Source organism: Aythya fuligula, chromosome 17, assembly GCF_009819795.1.
Source record: "Aythya fuligula isolate bAytFul2 chromosome 17, bAytFul2.pri, whole genome shotgun sequence".
Taxonomy (NCBI): Eukaryota; Metazoa; Chordata; class Aves; order Anseriformes; family Anatidae; genus Aythya; species Aythya fuligula.
The window spans coordinates 5,474,337-5,491,234 of NC_045575.1; the positions used below are offsets into that span (position 1 = coordinate 5,474,337).

Below are 16,898 nucleotides of genomic sequence, written 5' to 3' on the forward strand. Positions count from 1 at the left end.
GGGCTGCACGTCTTGGAGAGGAGCTGCCCGCCCCCAGGCACACCCTGTGGCTGATTTCTGGTCTGTGGAGGGGGGTGCGTGACAGCGGGCTGCACCCTGCTGCGTGGGGCAGGCTGCACCAGCCGCCGTTGGTTTCCTTTTGTACTATTTATAATTCGCAGAGGTTTATTTTCATACTGGCTCCTCCCGCCCTCGCTGCAACCCGAGGGGGCTTCCAGGCCACGTGGCTGGCTGCCCAAAGGGCAGCTCTGTGGTTTGTGGCAAGGCTTCCCCAGAGCAGCCCGTACAGCTCCCCTGAAATGCCTTATCCTGCAGTAAAGCATGAAGGCTGGCAGGAAAGCACTCGGGCTCTTGCCGTTGCTGACACCCGGGAGTTCAGGTGAATAAGGCTCTCTCATAAATTCCTGTCCCTCGAGTGAGGTGTGTGAAAACAGAACACGCAAATAAATGATTTAAATCTCGTAGTTGGTGTTTTAGGCTCTCACGAACTGTATCGGTCCTTAAGGAACGTCGCTACTGCGCTGCCTCTGCGGGCGGTGGAATTCACTTGCGGCTTCGTGTTGGTTCAGTTAAATGAGCTCTGGCCGCTGAGACTCGAGGTGCTTGAAAATCAGGATCACGGCATCCTGTGTCAGCTACCAGCAGCGTGGAAATGGGAGTTGAAGATAGCAGGGTCAGAGTCCCCGGGGAGCTGCCTCCTGATAACTGCTTGTCACACTCTGTGGAGCAGAACTGCTCCACTCATCCCGTTTGCTGTTTGGAAGGCTGGGAGCCATTAGTAAATAGTGCTTTCTAGTTGCTGAAAGGGCTTTCCCTGAGGACTCTCTTTTGTGATGGAGTTGCTCCCTGCGCAGGGAAACTGGCAAGTCCCTCAGCTGGCTCTGTAACCTCTCTGTAAGGTGCTCAGATGCCGAGGCATTGGCTGCTACACTGTGCCTAGGCAAGCCTGGAATCCCAGCAGCTAGTGGAAAGCTGCTCCAATCGCTCTTGTCACAGAGCGTGTGTCTTTTTGAAGCATGCTCATCCTCGTGGAGACAAACTTCCAGATAAACCATTTTATTTTTGCTTGGTTAATGTGCTCCGGAAGCCCCCTCCCCACCACTGCGCTGTGTTTTTTCTGGTGATGAAGCTGCCTGTGGTCATCCACGGGCTGAATAAACTACCCCGGGGCTCTGTGGTGTTACAGCTCCTGGTCCAGGGTCACTCCAGTGCTGTCCTCCCCCTTCCCAGCACCGCAGTAGCACTGGAGGCACCTAGGTTGGTTGCTGCCTCGTTTTACGCAGAGGGTGTGGGGGCTCCCTGCTGCTGCCCAACAGGGTTGTGCCAGGCTGTTCCAGAAGTGTAGCAATGGCTGTCACCATTATGCAAATCGGGTGAAGTCCTAAATGCTGCGGGGACGAGGTTTTCCTCTGCGCATCAGCACTGCCCCAACCTCAGATCAACAAGGCGCGGGAGAAAGTGGATTTCTGAGAAGCTGCTGAATGTAATTCCCTGTCAAGGGAAATTACCTGCTGGGATAACTAACTCTCTTTCTTTATAGCTACTGTTCTCCGGACTAATAGCTTCATTTATTCCTTGCCAGTCTGGTACGATGCAGTTTTCCCCTTCCTAATACTGCATTCAGCCTTGGTGCTGGCTTCTAAGAAGCTGCAAATCTCTATCACCTGCTCAGCATAGCGTGAAGCCATCAGCGCTGCAGACAGGCCTCGTAGTAAAGCAGCACACCGTTATGGGCTGAAATTACCCCAGGAAAGCTTAAACAGCTCCTCTTAAGCAGCTCTATAAAAGCACAGCTGGGCCGCTGAAAGCTGGAGTTGTTCTTTGCTCAAAATCAAGCACAATGTTTTAAAGTCCTCTTTAACGTTCTTGGAGCAAATGTTTTACTCCTGTCTGGCACGTATTTACAAACACAATAAAGCTTCTTGCGTTAGCGCTGGCTGTAATCCGCTCTGTCTCATCCGCTGCTGAAAGTGCTACTTATTAGGGAAAATATAGGAAATTAGGGAAAATATAGGGAGGGAGAGGCGTGGGCTCTGTGTCCTGCAACAGCAGGCTCAGGATGAGAGGTGCCCACCCTCGAGTCCTCACAGATGTTTCACTGCCCTTTCACTGCTGTGAAATGATGGAGGGCCATGAACCAGCACAGCCCTGCGTGAAAAAAGTGAATGAGTGGTTTGAAAGCCCCTGATTTAAGCCCCTGTTCTTTGAACAAGGCTGGAAGAAAGCAGACAACTCTCATGGGCTGAAGCCCACGTTGTTGTGACAGGCCTGAGCTGTGTAAGTGCTTTCAGTGTGCTGAGAACAGCTTGCTTAGGGACCGGCACCTGGGGCTGTGTTTAAGCATTCTTCATCTCCTAGGTAGAGAGACTTACAGGCAGAACCAAGGACAAATCGAGTAAACGCATGAGCCTGAGACATGGGCCAAGAACTTTTTATTTTATTTAACACAGAAAGTTTCAACACAGCAGCAGAACTCCTGGAGTCCAATGCATTTTACATCATATCAGGAGGTGGCTGATACAATCTGGCTCGGAGGCGATCAGGAACCCAATTCCATTTTGATCCAGCTGGTTTCAGGACACCGAATCCTTCTCTGCAGTGTTTTTTGCCACCCCAGGCTGGATCCTGCTGCTGAGCGTTTCAGTTGTCACTCGCTTCATACTTGTGCTTGATGTGTTTCCACAGTTTCTGTATAAAAACAAAAAAATAAAATTAGCTCATGTTTCAATGGATAAAGCTAGGATAAAGCTTCACTTTAAAGCAAGTTGTTCTGAAGCCTGCACTGGTAACAGACACTAGGGGACAGAAGAACCTGCAGGGGCACACGTCCTAGGTGACAGCTTGCCCGCTGTGACAGGCACACCCTGTCCCCCAGCAGCACAACACAAAGCTTTCAGGACACACAGCTGAGTGCCACCAGCTTGCTCCTTGTTCACAAAGCTCACATGGAACAGACCTGGTGGCACCTTTTGTCCTCTGGTCCCTCTGGCTCTCCTCTCTGCCTTCCTGCCCTTCTGCCAGGGCTTGCAAAGAGCAGCACACTGCCTGTGCTGGGAGGGCTGTGGGTGCTGCCCTGCCCCAGCTCCCCAGGCTGATCCTGACACAGGTGTGTGAGTCCTGCACCCAGTGGCCCTGAGAACAGGCAGTGCAGGAGCTGGAGCCCCCCCTGCTCTGTGGCTCCACAAAGCGGAGCTGCCGGGAGCACTGCGCTCAGCACCAGGACTTGGCCCCCACACAGGAGATGTGGGATGTGCAAAGGAACCCAACCCTGGCTGGGAAATCTGGTGGTGTGATCAGGACTAAGAAGAACACTGTGCGTGCTGCGCTTTTCCTAGAAAATGCTTTAAATTTTTTTAGAGTCAATTTGGTTTTCAATCCCTGCTTAAGAAAGTGTTAATGTGTAGAAGCTTAAAGCTACAATTAAAAAAGGAGCTGAGCGCCCAATTCAAACATAACGCCACAACAATGACTGCTGCTAAGAAGCCGGGGCCCCTTCTCTCGTTCTGAAGAAAATAAGAACAATATTTTCTGTATTTTCTCAGCTCTGTCACCGCTCCTGGCACAGCTCCTCCAGCCGCGGGGTGACCCCGCCTCTTTCCGTGCTGTTCCCCGCTGCCCTCTGGGCCCGTTCAGAGCCCGAGCAGCCAACGGAGGACTCGGGACAGCTCCGTCCAGCACGGGCAGCGCCTCGGCCTCCCCTCAGCACCGAGCCCTGAGCGCCGACAGCGCCGAACACCACCCGGGAGGCCTCAGCGGCCGCCCCGTGAGGCGCGGGCAGGGCCGCGCTGACCTTCAGGGCCCGTCCCCGCGACGGGAGCGGCTCCGGGCCCGGCCTTACCCCTTCGTTGAGGTGCTCGAAGATGGCATCGGCGCCCTGGTCGAAGGCGCGCTCGAAGACGACGGCGCCCAGCACGATGCTGAGGGCGAAGGTGGAGGTGCGGCGGAACAGCGAGCTGTACGCCTGCCTCAGCAGCGCCATCTTGGCCGCGACTACCGCGCCTGCGCGCCGCGCCGCGCCGCGGGGCACGCTGGGAAGTGTAGGCAAACCCCCTCCCCTCCGCCGCGGGGGGTGCTGGGAGTTGTAGGCGCGGGCTCCCGGCCGGCGGCGCGGAGCGGAGGCCGCGGGGGCGGTGAGCGGGGGGGAGGGGAGGAGGGGGGGGGGGCAACGGGGTCGTGCCCTTCATCTTCATCCTCCTCCTCCTCCTCCTCCTCCTGCTGTCCCTGCTCTTCCTCCTTCTCTTCCTCTGCCCCTCCTCCTCCCCCTCCTGCCCGCTCACCCCTGCTCCTGCCCATTTTACCCCCACTCTTCCCTTTGCTTTTACCCCCCCCCCCGCCCCTGCCCCTTATTTCTGCCCCTGCTTTTGCCCCTGCCCGTGTTGCCCCCCCCTAGACACGAGCTCAGGACGAGGATCCCGATGCTGGAGTCACCCCTTTGCTCACCCCAGCTCCTCGGTCGCTCACAGGGGGTCCTGGGCCCCTGGGTGCCCTGCTCGGGGGGTCCCTCGCCCCTCACGATCCGGGGATCCCTCATCTGTGAGGGGCCTCGGGGTCCTGCACGAGGTGTGCAGGGATCCAAGAAAACACGAGGGGATGCACGAAGGCTCCTTGTGCCTCGAGTTGCACCGAGTGAAACACCTGCTGGGTGTCACGGGACGCGGGCATTTTTGGTCCCGTTTCATCCCACAACGTGCCATTTCTTCTAAAACGTCGCTCCGAGGGGCTTAAGGTGGAGGCTCCCGCTGTTAAGACTTTAAAGCGTCGAGACGGAAGACAGAGCCCTAATTTTTGTAATTGGATTTAGGCAGAAAGGCTTTAAATCTGGTGCAAAGCCCGGCTGGCTGCGTGGGGGTGCAGGGGTCGGTTTGCCTGAATTCAGCTGCAAATCAGGGCCTAAAAATGAGAAAAGGAACGGGGGATCTGAGGAGGTTCTTCATAAAGCAGTTTCTTTCCTGATGACGGTGATGGATTCCTTAGGGCACCGTTTTGGGGCTGAGTAATGCCCTAATAACGCTCTTTGTTTACCATGGGATGGGGTTGGGAGAGTGGCAGGGGGTCAGGCAGGGCTGCTGGGGGGCAGCTCCCACCCTCACCTCCTCGCTGGGTGCAAAACTCTGCAGGGAGCTGTCAGGGCCCGGCCCGGGTAACCCACGCCGTGGGATTCTTCAAAAGATGAAAAATGAAAATATTCGGTGTGAGCTGTGGAGGGGAGATCTCCGGCAGGACCTGGGGCTCCTCCGACTGCGTGTTTTGTTTTGTTTTTTTTTTATTATTATTATTATTATTTCATTCATCCCTGCAGTGGGAATTGCTGTGCGATTTGGGAGCCAGCTCCTTTGGGACTTGGGCTCTGCCTGCCCGAAATCCTCAGGGGCTTTTCCCTGCTGCGATCGCCGCTGGCAGGGCGAGGAAAGTAAGTCTGAATTTGGTGCTGGCTGCTGCTCCAAGCATCGTTGCGGTGTAGCAGAGGGAGCAAGGAGATTGCAGCGGGGAGATTTCAGCCCAGGCTGCTCTGCCCGCCGGGCCTGAGGACCTGAGGGAGGCCGTGATGGGTTCTGACTGGGTTTTATTTATAAAATCTTTATTCCTCGCGCCGTTTGTTAAACGTGTTCGGCTGTCAGGGCGCCCAAAGCCGGATTGTTGCCTGGGGGGCTCATTTGCCAGCCCATCCATCTTCAGCTTTTATCAGGAATCCCTCGGTTCCTGCCTCCCCTCGCAGGGCTGGACACGGGGAATTTCCTTCCTCTGGCTTCATGCTGTGATTTCTGCCCCCGGGCTGGGATCCTGGACCCTTTGGGCTCCTGGGGCTGCTGCGGGCTGAGCCCTGCAGTGCTGCAGCACGAGGAGGGCACTCGGCAGACCCGAAATAATCGGAGTTGTTCTCCTTTACAGCAGGCGCTGCGAGTCTTGGATCCCCCGGCACGTCCCCGGGGCGAGGATGTCCGACGGCTCCCGGGTGGTGCTGAGGCTGCTGTGCTGGAAGAGAGATGGGGAAAAGGTACTTCTGTGATTACTGCGACCGCTCCTTCCAGGACAACCTCCACAACAGGAAGAAACACCTCAACGGAGTGCAGCACCTGCGGGCTAAGAGGGCCTGGTACGACTTGTTCCGAGGTGGGTGCTGCCTGCCCCTTCCGTCCCAGGGCTGGGGGGGTCGGGTGAAACCAAGCTGCAGCCCTTGATTTTCCTTGGATTGGTAAAATCCCTCGTCCTGGCACTGATGGTTTGTCTCGTCTTGCCTCTGGATGTCTCCAGATGTTGACATCAGGTGGTGCAAGTTCTTCCACAGCCCCTGGGAGCAGCCCTAGCAGGGGGCTCTCCCCAGCGCACCCCTGGGAGGTGAAGGACCAAGGCACCGGGGTCTGCTGGAAGCTCAGCTCAGGGTTCAGTGGGGCCTGCCCGTGGGGTTTCTGAGACCCTACTGACCTGCCTGGCCTTCCCGTGCTCCACAGCAGGGTTGCAGAGTCCTTGTTTTTCTACCATGCTGCTTCTGTTCCACTTGGATGGGGGGAGAAGGTGATCCCAGCAAGCTGGTGGAAAGCTGAGTGTAGATGGGGGCTGTCTGCGTGCTGGAGTTGATGATTATCACCTAAAATATCTCCCCCTTAGTCAACCGACCTGCGTGGGACCACGATGGGACCGGTGGGGGTGTTGCAGGAGGGCTGACCCTGTCCTGTGGTTTGTCTTTCCTCTCCCCCAGATGCCGCTGCCATCCTGCAAGAGGAGCAGAGCAAGAAACCGTGCCGCAAGTTCCTGCAAACAGGTGAGCTCTGAGCTGGAAATACCTGGCCGGGCTGCTCGGGGGAGCCTGGAGTGTGTGTACCCTCCCTGGAGGGAGCGAAGGGCTTGGCTCTGTGCATCCTGGCTGCAGATCCTGGCTTTGCAGGCACCTTTTCGTGAGAGGACCTCGCATGCATGGCTCTCACGGGGCTCTCCGTGGCTCTTGTTGCAGGGCAGTGCGATTTCGGGGCCAACTGCAGGTTTTCCCACATGACGGAGCAGGACCTGGAGAAGCTGAGCGCCCAGGTGCAAGGTGAGTCCTGGAGCCAGAAGCTGCCCACGGGTCTCTGAGGAAGGGGGGAGCTGCTGGGAACACTTCTGGTTTTTCGGATGCTTTCTGCTCTTGCTCTGCTGGCACGGACACAAGCCTGAAGAGCTGCACGATGCTGCTACCACTTAGCAGCGAGCATCTGAGGCTGAGGGTGGGCTTTCCGAGCCCTTGGGGTTTCGTTCAGTCAGGGAATAAAAACTGTCAGCAGCAGAGGGCACTGGTACATCGCTTCCCCTTGAATTTATGGATTTGACTTCCCCCTGACTCTGTGATGACCGAGGACCTGCTGCTTCCAGTCCTGTCAGAAGCTAGCTGCCATCAGTTGCCTTGTTCTGAGGAGAGGATACGGGGTCCTGGATCCAGAAACAGCCTCTGCTGGAGTGCTGTGGGGTGGAGCTGAAGCCTGGGCAGGGGGCAGGATGCAGCTGCTCCCCTGCTGCGAGTGGGCTCCTTTTTTTGTTGTACTAAGAGAGCAGGGGCATTTTTTTTTGTACCAAGAGGACTTTATCTTGCCGAGAGCACTGCCTCCGTGCCCTAAAATGAATGCAGCTCTGTTTCGGCTGCTCCAGACCTTTCACCATCAGCGTGGCCCTTGGCTGGACTCCCCCCAGTAAGCCCCAGTGGTGCTGGGGAGCCCAGGACCGGGCGCAGCAGCGCGGGGCCACCGCAGCCCAGCTTCGGAGCAGAGCTCAGCCTGTGAGCTGCAGCCAGCTGCTGTTTTGCCAAAATCCTGGCAAAAACAGGCTGAAATGTTGAAAATCTGCGTGTGTGGGGGGTTTGGGGTGCGTTTAGGGCTCTGGTTCCCTGCTGGCCTTCAGAGGAACCAGGCTCGGGGAGGCAGGGCTCTGGCACAGCCCTGTCCACTGGGACCTGTGGCACTCCAGGCACCAGAGGCTTTTTTTTTTTTTTTGCAGGGGGAGAGAAAGCTCTCCCGAGAGGAGCAGGGCTGCAGGGGAAGGCTGGCGAGCTGCTCTGTGCTCGGGCAGCCTTCCGTGCCAATTACACGTGTTGCCGAGTATCGCCTCGTGTCAGGTGGGCCAGGGGGGAGCGGGGAATTGGCTAGGAGAGAGCCGATCCCTGGGAGGCGACTTGGAAACCTCGCGTTTGCGTTGCCAAGTCAAACATTTAATTAAATGATTAGGCTTCGAGGAGCGATGGCTGGGGGCTGGCAGGGCGCCTCCTCCTCGGCTGGGCTACTCCGTGCTGAGCACCGGAGTCAAATCCTGCTCACCTCTCCATGGAAATCCACAGAAACCCCGTGTGAGCCGAGCTGAGGATCACGCAGACCCCCCCGGGCTGACCTGCTGAGCCTGCAGGGAGCCTGAAGGGGTTTGGTGGAGGGCAGAGCTCAGCAGGACGCCGGGGAGGAGCGGAGGAGCCCACACATAACTCATTAATCCAGACAGAACGAACGGCCACGGGCACCAAGATGCCATCGGGTGTGTGGTGGGGGCATCACAGCGCTCCTTAGACACTCAAATATCGATATCTCAGGGGCTGAGGCTGAGGGGAGAGCTTAAAGCAAGCGTGTGTGCTGGCAGGGTGGTCTGCAGGAGGCTGGGTGCTCGGCCGGCACGTCCTCGTGGCCCCGCAGTGTTGGCAGCTCTGTGGCAGCAGGTTCCTCTTGCTGGCGATGCTTTTTGGTAACAGCCGAGGGAAATGTCGCCGTGTTTGTCGTGTTTTGACGCGGGGAGCTCACCCTGGTGGTGCTGTTAGTCGCGTGGCTTAAACAGGAACAATTCTGGACACTCGGAGAGCTCAGAGCGTGCCCTGGTTTGGCTTTGGCACCCGGTAGGATACCCTCACGAGGAAGCAACAATTCCCACCATCAGCAGGGAGAGAGGCACATCCCCAGCTGCTACCACACCAAAGCCTTCTCCTGCTGCATCTGCTGCATCATTCCTCAAGGAGACGCTTCCAGGATGTCGCCTTCAGTGCACTCCTGTCAGGAACACTCCCCGTCAAATCGGCGGTGATTTGCTCGGAGCTGCGGGCTCCGTGCTGCTCGGCAGCACCACGAGGCAGCCCCAGCGGTTGGGAGCTGCGAGGGAGAGGAGGAGCACGGCTGGGAGGGTGCTCCTGGTCCATCCTGGTGGCAGGGAGAGCACGGCGGAGGCTGCTGGGGGCTGAGCTTGAGGAGGAGCAGGACGAGGAGCGCGTTCATTGTTGGCTGCAAGCAACTCACAAAGGTGCTCGTGTTGAGGGAGGCATCAGCCCCGTCCCTCAGCTGCTGTTTGCTGCTGCTCCTGTGCACCAGGGGGGTGCGGGCACCCCCCAGGTCCCGTCCAGGCAGGGAGCTGGAGGATCTCACCTCAGCCTTGGTGCTGGTGGCAGTGCCTGGTCCGGGAGGAGCCGAGCCGGGCTGGGTGCGTGTCTGGGGCTCCTCGCGAGTCAAAATCTGGGGGTTTTATTTCAGAGCAGGGGCAGCTCGTGCTAAAAGGTGCATGGGGAGAAAAGATCAAGGGACCCAAGGTGGCCACGGTCGGTGCTGCTGGGGAAAGCTGCAATGTGTCCGAGCCAGAGCCACGTACCCAGGTCACCGCGCTGCTCGTGTCCTGCGCTGCCCTCAGGCTCTGGGCCGGCCCTGCACGGCTCCGCTGGCACTTGGCTCCTCCAGAACAACCCCAGGAGACGCCAACAGCCCCGTTTCCAGCCCGCATCCTCATCCCTGGGCAGCAGAGCAGCGCCCTGACCTCGGGCCAGCAGCGGGCTCGCCTGGTGGTGGCGGCGAGCGCATCGCCACCTCCTCCCAGGGGCCGGGTGACAAATGATCCAGCTGGGGCTGCGCGCCGTGTGATGGCACGGCGGGGCCGTCCTCATGAATATGCAACGGGCAGATGAATAATTGGGTGCCACCACCGGGATGGAGCGATCCGTCACTCTGCCCAAGCGATGTTAATTTCACACCCTGTCTGGAAACGTTCCGTGCTCTCCCAAAAGGCGTTGACACACGGCGGCGGCGCGGGCACGGCCGCTGGTGGCCGGCACCACGGGGGCACTGCTGGGTCTCCAGGTGGGATCGGGGGTCCCCAGAGTGCTTGGGTTTGGTGAACAAAGGGGGACAACACGCAGCTGCCTCGGCGTCCTTTTTACTAATATATTTTTCCCGAAGTGTCACGTTCCACTGGGCTGGAGGTGTGATGGCACCGAGCGGCCGTTTGGAGTGGGGCTGCTCTGCCCTGCATCTGGGTGGGAGCTGAGGTTTCTGCGGGCACTGCCCTGCTCGCTCCAGCCTGCAGGAGGAAATGCAGGAGCTCTTGGGAGCTGCTGGGGAGCGCTTGGGGTGAGGAGGAGGAGGAGGAGGCAGCGATCAGCCCCGGGGAGATGCCAGCTGGGTGCGCTGCACCCGGCGAGCGTCCGAGGGCAGGCAGGCAGCAGAGGAGGACGAGCAGGGGGTGCTGCGGGCAAACGGCCAACTCTCAGCTCCAAAAAACTGCAGGGTGAGGAGCTTGGGGGGGGTAACGGAGCGAGGGGAGTGCGGGGCGAGCGTCTGACAGCTCTCTCTCGAGCAGGGGAACAGCGGCTGAAGGAGCTGCGGCAGGAGGGAGCGGACGTCCCGCTTGGCACCATCGAGGACTGGCTGGAGAAGAGGGCGAAGAGGCTGAGCGCGGCTCAGAGCAACAGGTACCGGGGGCTGGGGGCGTCCCAGAGAGGTGGGATCCCACCCGGGGGGGGCTTGGGGACCACGCAGGTGGCCAGGGCTGCCCCAAAGCTTGATACCTGAGCCGTGCGCCGGCTCTTGGCACCCATGGGGACCTGTCTGCGTGGCACACTTGCCTCGGGGACATGTGCAAGTGTGTCCCCATGGTGCTGGGGACAAAGCAGGTCCCAGTGCCCGTGGCTGCTCCCCCAGTTAGGCAGGCAGAGGGTAGGGTACCCCCGTGCCCTTGGCAGCACTCACGGACGTGTCTGGGAGGCCGTGGCGGCGGCGGCGCTGAGTTCTTGGTGCCTGCTGCGGGTGGCAGGAGGCCGGGCTCATCTGTTGCCAGCTCCCCCCATCCTCTGCCTGCCCTGTCTGCGCATCCCTGCCCGTCCCTGCCTTCTCCTTCGCCTGGCTGAGGGTGGGATTAGCTCCTCCTCACGGCAGCGGGACGCCTGCCTGCGGGTCCCTGCTGTTCCCTCGCTCACCTGACTGTGCCGCAGGCTTAATTGGATGACATTTGGGCAGGTGCCAAATCTCTCTTTTGTTCTTTTTTTTTTTTTTTTTTTTTTTTTTCCCCTCCTGTTTGCTCCTGTCCTCTCCGTGTTTGGTCTGGGCAGGATCTTCCTTCTGCTGCCTGTCTGGGCGTGTTGCGTTCTGCTCCCTCCATCCATCAGCCTGGCTGCTCTTCGCCCTGCAGCCGTGCTCGCCGGCAGCAGCAAGCTCCCAAGCTCCCTCCCCTTGTTTGTTTGCCCTTTTTTTTTTTGTTTGTCCTGCCCGAGATCCCTCGATCTCGGGACAGATCCTCTCCTGCTGACGATACCCAGCCAAATTCCCAGCCTCCCATCCTTACTTGGTCCCCGCTGCCTCCAAGCACGTGCCAGACCTGGCGTTTTTCGGGCTGTTGCTTTCCACCCAGCCTCTCCGCCCCCACAGGTCCTGAAACCATCTGCTGCAGCAAACCAACCCCAGCTCTTCAGCTCTTCTCTGGCCGTGCCTGGCCTCACCGGTGTCCATCCCCATCACCTTCCTTCTCCCCTCTTGTGCTTTCCAGCCCTGCCGTTGCCCTTCCGAGCAGCGGTGCGCCTCGCTTCGCCTGCCACAGGTCTCCTTGTGCTTTGGGCACGTGTGTCTGCCCTAACGGCCACGGAGCCCCCTCGTCTGCCTCCACCAGGAAGGGGTCAGGGCCCTGAGAGGGTGCTGCTCCCCCGGGGCGTTATGTAAGGGAGCACAATTACATTTCTGCTGGCATCTCAATTAAAAGGATCCAGCAGGATCAGAGCGAGAGGCCCGGGAAGCTGGGAGGCTGCTGCCAGGGCTTGTGCTGAAGGACAAGTGATTCCTGTGCTGAGGAATGAAGGAAAGGGCACGTTTCCTGGGGATTTAAACCTGTCCCGGCCCAACTCTTTCTTCTCCAGCTGGAGACAAGGCAGCGATGCTTCTCGCTCCGCACTTCTGTCCCACGTGCTGCTCGCAGCAGCCTCCCCTCATAAATAGGAGCGAGAGAGAGAAAAAAAAAAGCATTCCCTGGGCTGTGAGCTGGAGGAGAAAGCCTCTTCCCTCTGGTGAAGGGTGCTTCTGTGAAAACACCCTGGCGTTTTGGCAGCTCCTCCGCTTCCGAGGGGCCCTTGTCCTTCGGGAAGTGCGCAGCTGCCTCGGGATTGGGGCTGCTCGGGAAGAGATCACGGAAACATCTGGTGGGGCTCAACGCTCAGCTGTGCGGGGAGCTTTGGGCAGCCGGGGGACGGAGGGGCTGTGCCCTGGGACAAGCAGAGGGGGCATGGACATGCTCGCCCCCCTGAGGACCCTCCTGTGTCCCCAGGCTCTCGAATGGGGTCAGCCACGGCTCATCTCTGCCCTTTCCCTCTCCCATCTCCGCAGCGCCCTGCCTGAGAAACCGCTGCCCTTCCAGTACCCGCCAGGCTGGCCGCCGCCGCAGGAGCTGCCCCCGTCCCTGCAGGCCCCCCCACCTGGGGGGTGGCCGCTGCCCCCCGACCTGCAGTGGGGCTGAGGCGCCCTGCTGGGGCTGAACGTCACCCTCGCCTGAGAAAGGCACTGAATTATTGACCTACGCTTTTATTTTAATAAAGTTTCCCCCCCCTCATTGCAGCCTGGTGTTATTTCTCGCCTGGCAGCCTCCTGTGGGGTGAGCTGGTCCCCGGGATCGTCGCTGTGCTCCCCAAATGGGGGGCGAAGTTGCAGCCCCACTGCTTGTGGAGCCCCCCCGGGCTGGGGAAGGAAGCTGTAAGCAGGCCTTTAAGCATTGCTGCTTAATATTTCCTCCCGTGTTGATGACTGGGGTTTGCTTCTGCTAAATGCAGCGGGTAACGCTGCGGGTTCAGGTGCTGGAGCTCCTAATGAAGAGCTCGGGGAGCTCCCCAAAGCCCCGTGCTCCCGCTCCCACTAGGCTGGAGGTGAGAAACGAGGAGGAAAAAACATTTTTCCACGGCTCCTCCTTCTCCAGGAACTGAAGGAAGGGGCGAGTGCCAAGGGGGCGAGTGGCTGGGGGTCACTCCCTGCTGGGGGAGCCAGGACTGGGTGTTGGGCTCAGACCAGTGGCAAATAAAAGCCAAATATCAGGCACGAAGGGGCTGCGTGAGCGTGGGGAGAGCACACGAGGAAGGGGCTCGCTCTGCCTGCCCCCAGCACCTGCCCTTCCTCTCCTCCTACCTCCGGGAGCAGCTGGGGGTGCTCGCAGGGCGCACTTTGGCTTGGCCACCACCTCCCGGAGCTCAGCACCGTGCGCCCCGCTGGTGGCCGTGGTGTGCCAGAGCAGCGACCTGCCAGCAGCTCCGCGGTGCCAGCGCACTCCAGGTTTGGCCACGGGTGCAGGCAGCGGCTCCAGGCTCATGGAGAGCACCAGCAGCTGCCTGCGGGCAGCGATGCGCAGGGGGAGCTGCCAGCCCTGGTCCAGGACTCCCAGGAGCAGCAGCAACCCGCGCTGCCTCCTCCTTGGCACGAGCAGAGGCTGGATGTGAGCGTGGCCGGAGGCTGGGTGTGCTGTTAGTTGAGCTCAGGGGTGGTTTTACCCTTCCCAGCGTTGTTCTGGCTTGGGCTGCTGCGCCCCGTGGTCTTTAGGCTTTGGCAAGGGGGAGCCCAGAGGTTGGGACCTGGGGGGCAGCACCCATCTGGCACCTCCCCAGAGGATGGGAACCCCCTGCCCTGGATGTGGAGGCTGATCACCTTCAGGAGGCCAAATGAGGCTGGAATAACCCCAAAAGGGCCGTGATGCTCTGCTCCCAGCCACCTGTGGGATCAGCCCATCGCCCCTGCAGCAGCGCCAGCTTCAGAGGGTGCCAAGTGGCTCCAGCGAGAGGCCGGCCACGTGCACGGGTCCCTTCCTCCTGGGGCCACAGCTGCTGCTGGCGGAGGAAAACGTAGATCCAAGCCTCCCTTCCCTCCTGCAGGCATCCCGAGGGGGGTGTGTGCCTGCGCCCGCCTCTGCAGCGGTGTTTTGCAATCCGCCATCCAAATATTCTGCTCTTCCCAGCCTGGGTTTTCCAGACTTGCTTCGCTTCCCCTGCTGCCAGCCCTGCGCCCTGCTCGGTGCCACCCGTCTGCCCGAAGCGGGGCGATTTGTGAACTTGCAAAAAACAAACAAACAAACAAAACACACACACGAATTTGGCACTGCAAACGTTTGCAGCCCGCAAATCGAGTGGCCTCATCTCAGCCACGTTCGGGGCGCGTTTGGGAGCATCCCTGCTCCAGAAGGGCCGTGCAGCTCTCCCAAATGCTCACGGCAAACCAAACCCAGCTCACAGGCAGCCTGGAGCAGCAGGGAGCTGCGTGGCAGGGCCGGGCGAGCCGCAGCAATGAGATGTCAATGAAAAGCACGGCACAAAACGTGCGCCCAGCTGCAGCCGCTCCCAGCGAAGTGTGAAAGCCGCTGGCGACAGCGGGTCCTGCGCCTGCAGCAGCGCCTGGCCGGGGAGGCTGCGGGCAGAAAAGGGGGTTAATTAAAAGAGTTTTTATTTATTTATTTATTTATTTTTTATTGCGAAAGCTTCCGAGATCTCCTCCCGTTGAGATTAGCCGGGCACCGCGTTCCTGCAGGTAACCACAGCTCTGCATGGGGGTGCCGTGGGCGCATCGTGCGTCGCTGCCCGAGCCCGCTGCTCGCAGGGCAGGGAGGAACACACCAAAGCAAGACGGGGCTCTCAGCTCCAGGGGTGAGGACCCCACCTCACCCCAAAACAAGCTGCTGTCCCCAGGGATGCTGTAGGATGGGGTCCCCAGCACGTTCCCCCCTGGGACTCGGTGTCCCCGGCCGGGCCGTGCCGGGGCTGGCAGGGGAGCTGCAGCCCGTGAGCGGTGGCACGAGCCAAAGTGCCCTGTGTGCAGCGGGAGGCATTGCTCGGGAAGCTTTTAGGGAAATGAGCCGCTCCTGGGACCCTGCCAAGGCGCAGCCCCGCTGGGCTCTGCCCGGCGTCCTCTGGCAGCTCTTGCTGGGAGAGGAAGGGGACGGGGATGGGGATGGAGCAGGGATGGCGATGGGATGGGGTGAGAATGGGAATGGGGATGGGGATGGGATAGGATGGGGATGGGGATGGAATAGGAACGGAGCAGGGATGGGAACAGGTTCAGGGACAAGGCTGAGGCCACCCCACGCTGCTTGCAGGACCGGAGAGACAGAAACACCCTTTCCTCCCCCAAAACCCTTCTCGGTGCTACAGAAACCCCAAACCCAGGTGTTTTTCCTGCCGGCACGGCACCATCCAGCGGGGTCCAACAGCAGCAGGGTCCTTCTCGCCCCTCGTCCCGCTGCGCCGCCATCAAACCGCTCGCAGAGGGAGATTTTTTTTCTCCCAGCGAGCGTTTAATTAAATTAGCGGGGCGCAGCGCCTCGCGGCAGCCGCAGTGAGACAGCCCCGGCTGCGGCACCAGCACCAGGACCAGCACCGGGACCAGCACCGGGACCAGCACCGAGGCCCAGAGCTGCTCAGGTGCTTCCGAGCCGGGAGCCCAGATCTCCAAACACCCGCCGTCAGGAAGCCCCATTCAATTCCCATTAAAATTAATTGAGCAGCTTTGAGAAGCTGAGCTTTGGGGACCGCGCTCTTCCTTTTAGCTAATTTTTCTTTTATGTTACTGTATTTTCTAGCAAATTAAATTGTCCTTGTTTTCCTTTTTATTTTTTTTTTCCTTCTTTTTTTTTTTTTTTTTTTTTTTTTCGCCTTACTTTTTTTTATTCACAGCATCTCTAACAGACCTGGTTAAATATATCTGGATGTATATATACAGCGCCGAGGGCACGTGGTTTCCCCTGAAAACGCCGGTTCGTAAAAAAGCAAAAGTTTCTGCGGGGAGATGGATGAAATTTCATTACGGGCGCGGAGCCTCCCCCTCTTTTCGAGGCAGCCGAGATGATTTCACTGCCGTGGAGCGCTTCCCATTTTCATTTCTCATTTGGACGCTCGGTTCAATTTGCGTGATAAATTATATGAGATCCAAAAAAAATAAATAAATAAAAAAATCCCAACCAGCCCCCATCGCCCCCCCCGGTAACACGCAGCCGATTCCTGGCAGCGCCGTGCCGAGCCACGGAGATCCCTGTGCCTTGAACCGATCCCTGCACTCCTCAGCTCTCCCTGCCCAGAAATTCCCATTTCCAGCAGTTTTGCACCCAAACTGGGGTGTCCCCAAGCAGGGAGCGACACCCCAGGGATGGCCACCTCCTGCAGGGAAGCAGCCGTGCCCGGAATGCTACCGGCACCGAGAGCTCCCCGGGTTTTTATTTATTATTTTAATCTATTTGCCATTAAAAATGCATCATCTGGGGGCTCGGGGAGGGCTATCCATCAGGCGGGTGCACGACCCCCCCCCGGAGCGCACGGAGAGGGGATTTCCAGGGTGCCCTCGTTAGCGGGATGTTCTCATTAGCGGGACGGCATCGCTCAGCGTGGGGGGCAGACCCCCCCCCATAAATAAACCAGGAGCTGGGGGGGTCCTGGTGGTGTCCCCGGGACCCTCAGTGCTGCCGGCTGGATCCTGGCCCCCCCCGGCTGTGCCACGAGGCTGGGTGACCGCGCGCTCACGCTGCGTGTTCGGCACGGTTTGTAAGGCAAACGGGCTGCAAATGTGAACCAAACCACAGCGTAAAACAGCAGGGCCCGGCTGGGGGTGGGGGGGCACAAAATCAGCTCCCGGTGCTCACACAGGTCCCGCGTGGCTTTGACAGAGCTGGGTCGCAGCACCCATGGGTGCCCT

General features: G+C 59.4%; 2 protein-coding genes across 3 annotated transcripts; one reads left to right on the forward strand and one right to left on the reverse strand.

Annotated features, from left to right (window-relative positions):
- Nucleotides 1-2,435: 2,435 nt before the first annotated feature.
- On the reverse strand, nucleotides 2,436-3,991 carry LOC116496106 (cytochrome b-c1 complex subunit 9). Its single transcript, XM_032199003.1, has 2 exons — nucleotides 3,839-3,991; nucleotides 2,436-2,688 (listed from the first exon to the last, which is right to left on the reverse strand). Exons 1-2 carry the CDS (start codon nucleotides 3,977-3,979, stop codon nucleotides 2,641-2,643), a joined length of 189 nt encoding a protein of 62 aa, XP_032054894.1. The 5' UTR covers nucleotides 3,980-3,991; the 3' UTR covers nucleotides 2,436-2,640.
- An 82-nt stretch (nucleotides 3,992-4,073) lies between these two features.
- On the forward strand, nucleotides 4,074-12,786 carry ZMAT5 (zinc finger matrin-type 5). 2 transcript variants are annotated; one of them, XM_032199029.1, is made up of 6 exons: nucleotides 4,074-4,130; nucleotides 5,890-6,111; nucleotides 6,698-6,760; nucleotides 6,950-7,030; nucleotides 10,561-10,672; nucleotides 12,570-12,786. In XM_032199029.1, the coding sequence occupies exons 2-6, from the start codon at nucleotides 5,985-5,987 to the stop codon at nucleotides 12,697-12,699; spliced, it is 513 nt and encodes a 170-aa protein (XP_032054920.1). In that variant the 5' UTR covers nucleotides 4,074-4,130; nucleotides 5,890-5,984; the 3' UTR covers nucleotides 12,700-12,786. The 2 variants fall into 2 exon arrangements, with proteins under 2 accessions (XP_032054920.1, XP_032054921.1); XM_032199030.1 differs by having other exon boundaries at nucleotides 4,076-4,130; nucleotides 5,893-6,111.
- The last annotated feature ends 4,112 nt before the right edge of the window (nucleotides 12,787-16,898 follow it).

What these genes read in the sequence shown, in the direction of transcription:
- LOC116496106 (XM_032199003.1), bottom strand. Translation starts at nt 3,979, where the DNA reads ATGGCGCTGCTGAGGCAGGCGTACAGCTCGCTGTTCCGCCGCACCTCC. An exon ending in TCGAGCACCTCAACGAAGGG is followed by an intron (nt 2,689 to 3,838) that starts GTAAGGCCGGGC and finishes GTTTTTATACAG; the next exon opens with AAACTGTGGAAACACATCAA.
- ZMAT5 (XM_032199029.1), top strand. Translation starts at nt 5,985, where the DNA reads ATGGGGAAAAGGTACTTCTGTGATTACTGCGACCGCTCCTTCCAGGAC. An exon ending in CCGCAAGTTCCTGCAAACAG is followed by an intron (nt 6,761 to 6,949) that starts GTGAGCTCTGAG and finishes CTCTTGTTGCAG; the next exon opens with GGCAGTGCGATTTCGGGGCC. An exon ending in GCTGAGCGCCCAGGTGCAAG is followed by an intron (nt 7,031 to 10,560) that starts GTGAGTCCTGGA and finishes TCTCTCGAGCAG; the next exon opens with GGGAACAGCGGCTGAAGGAG.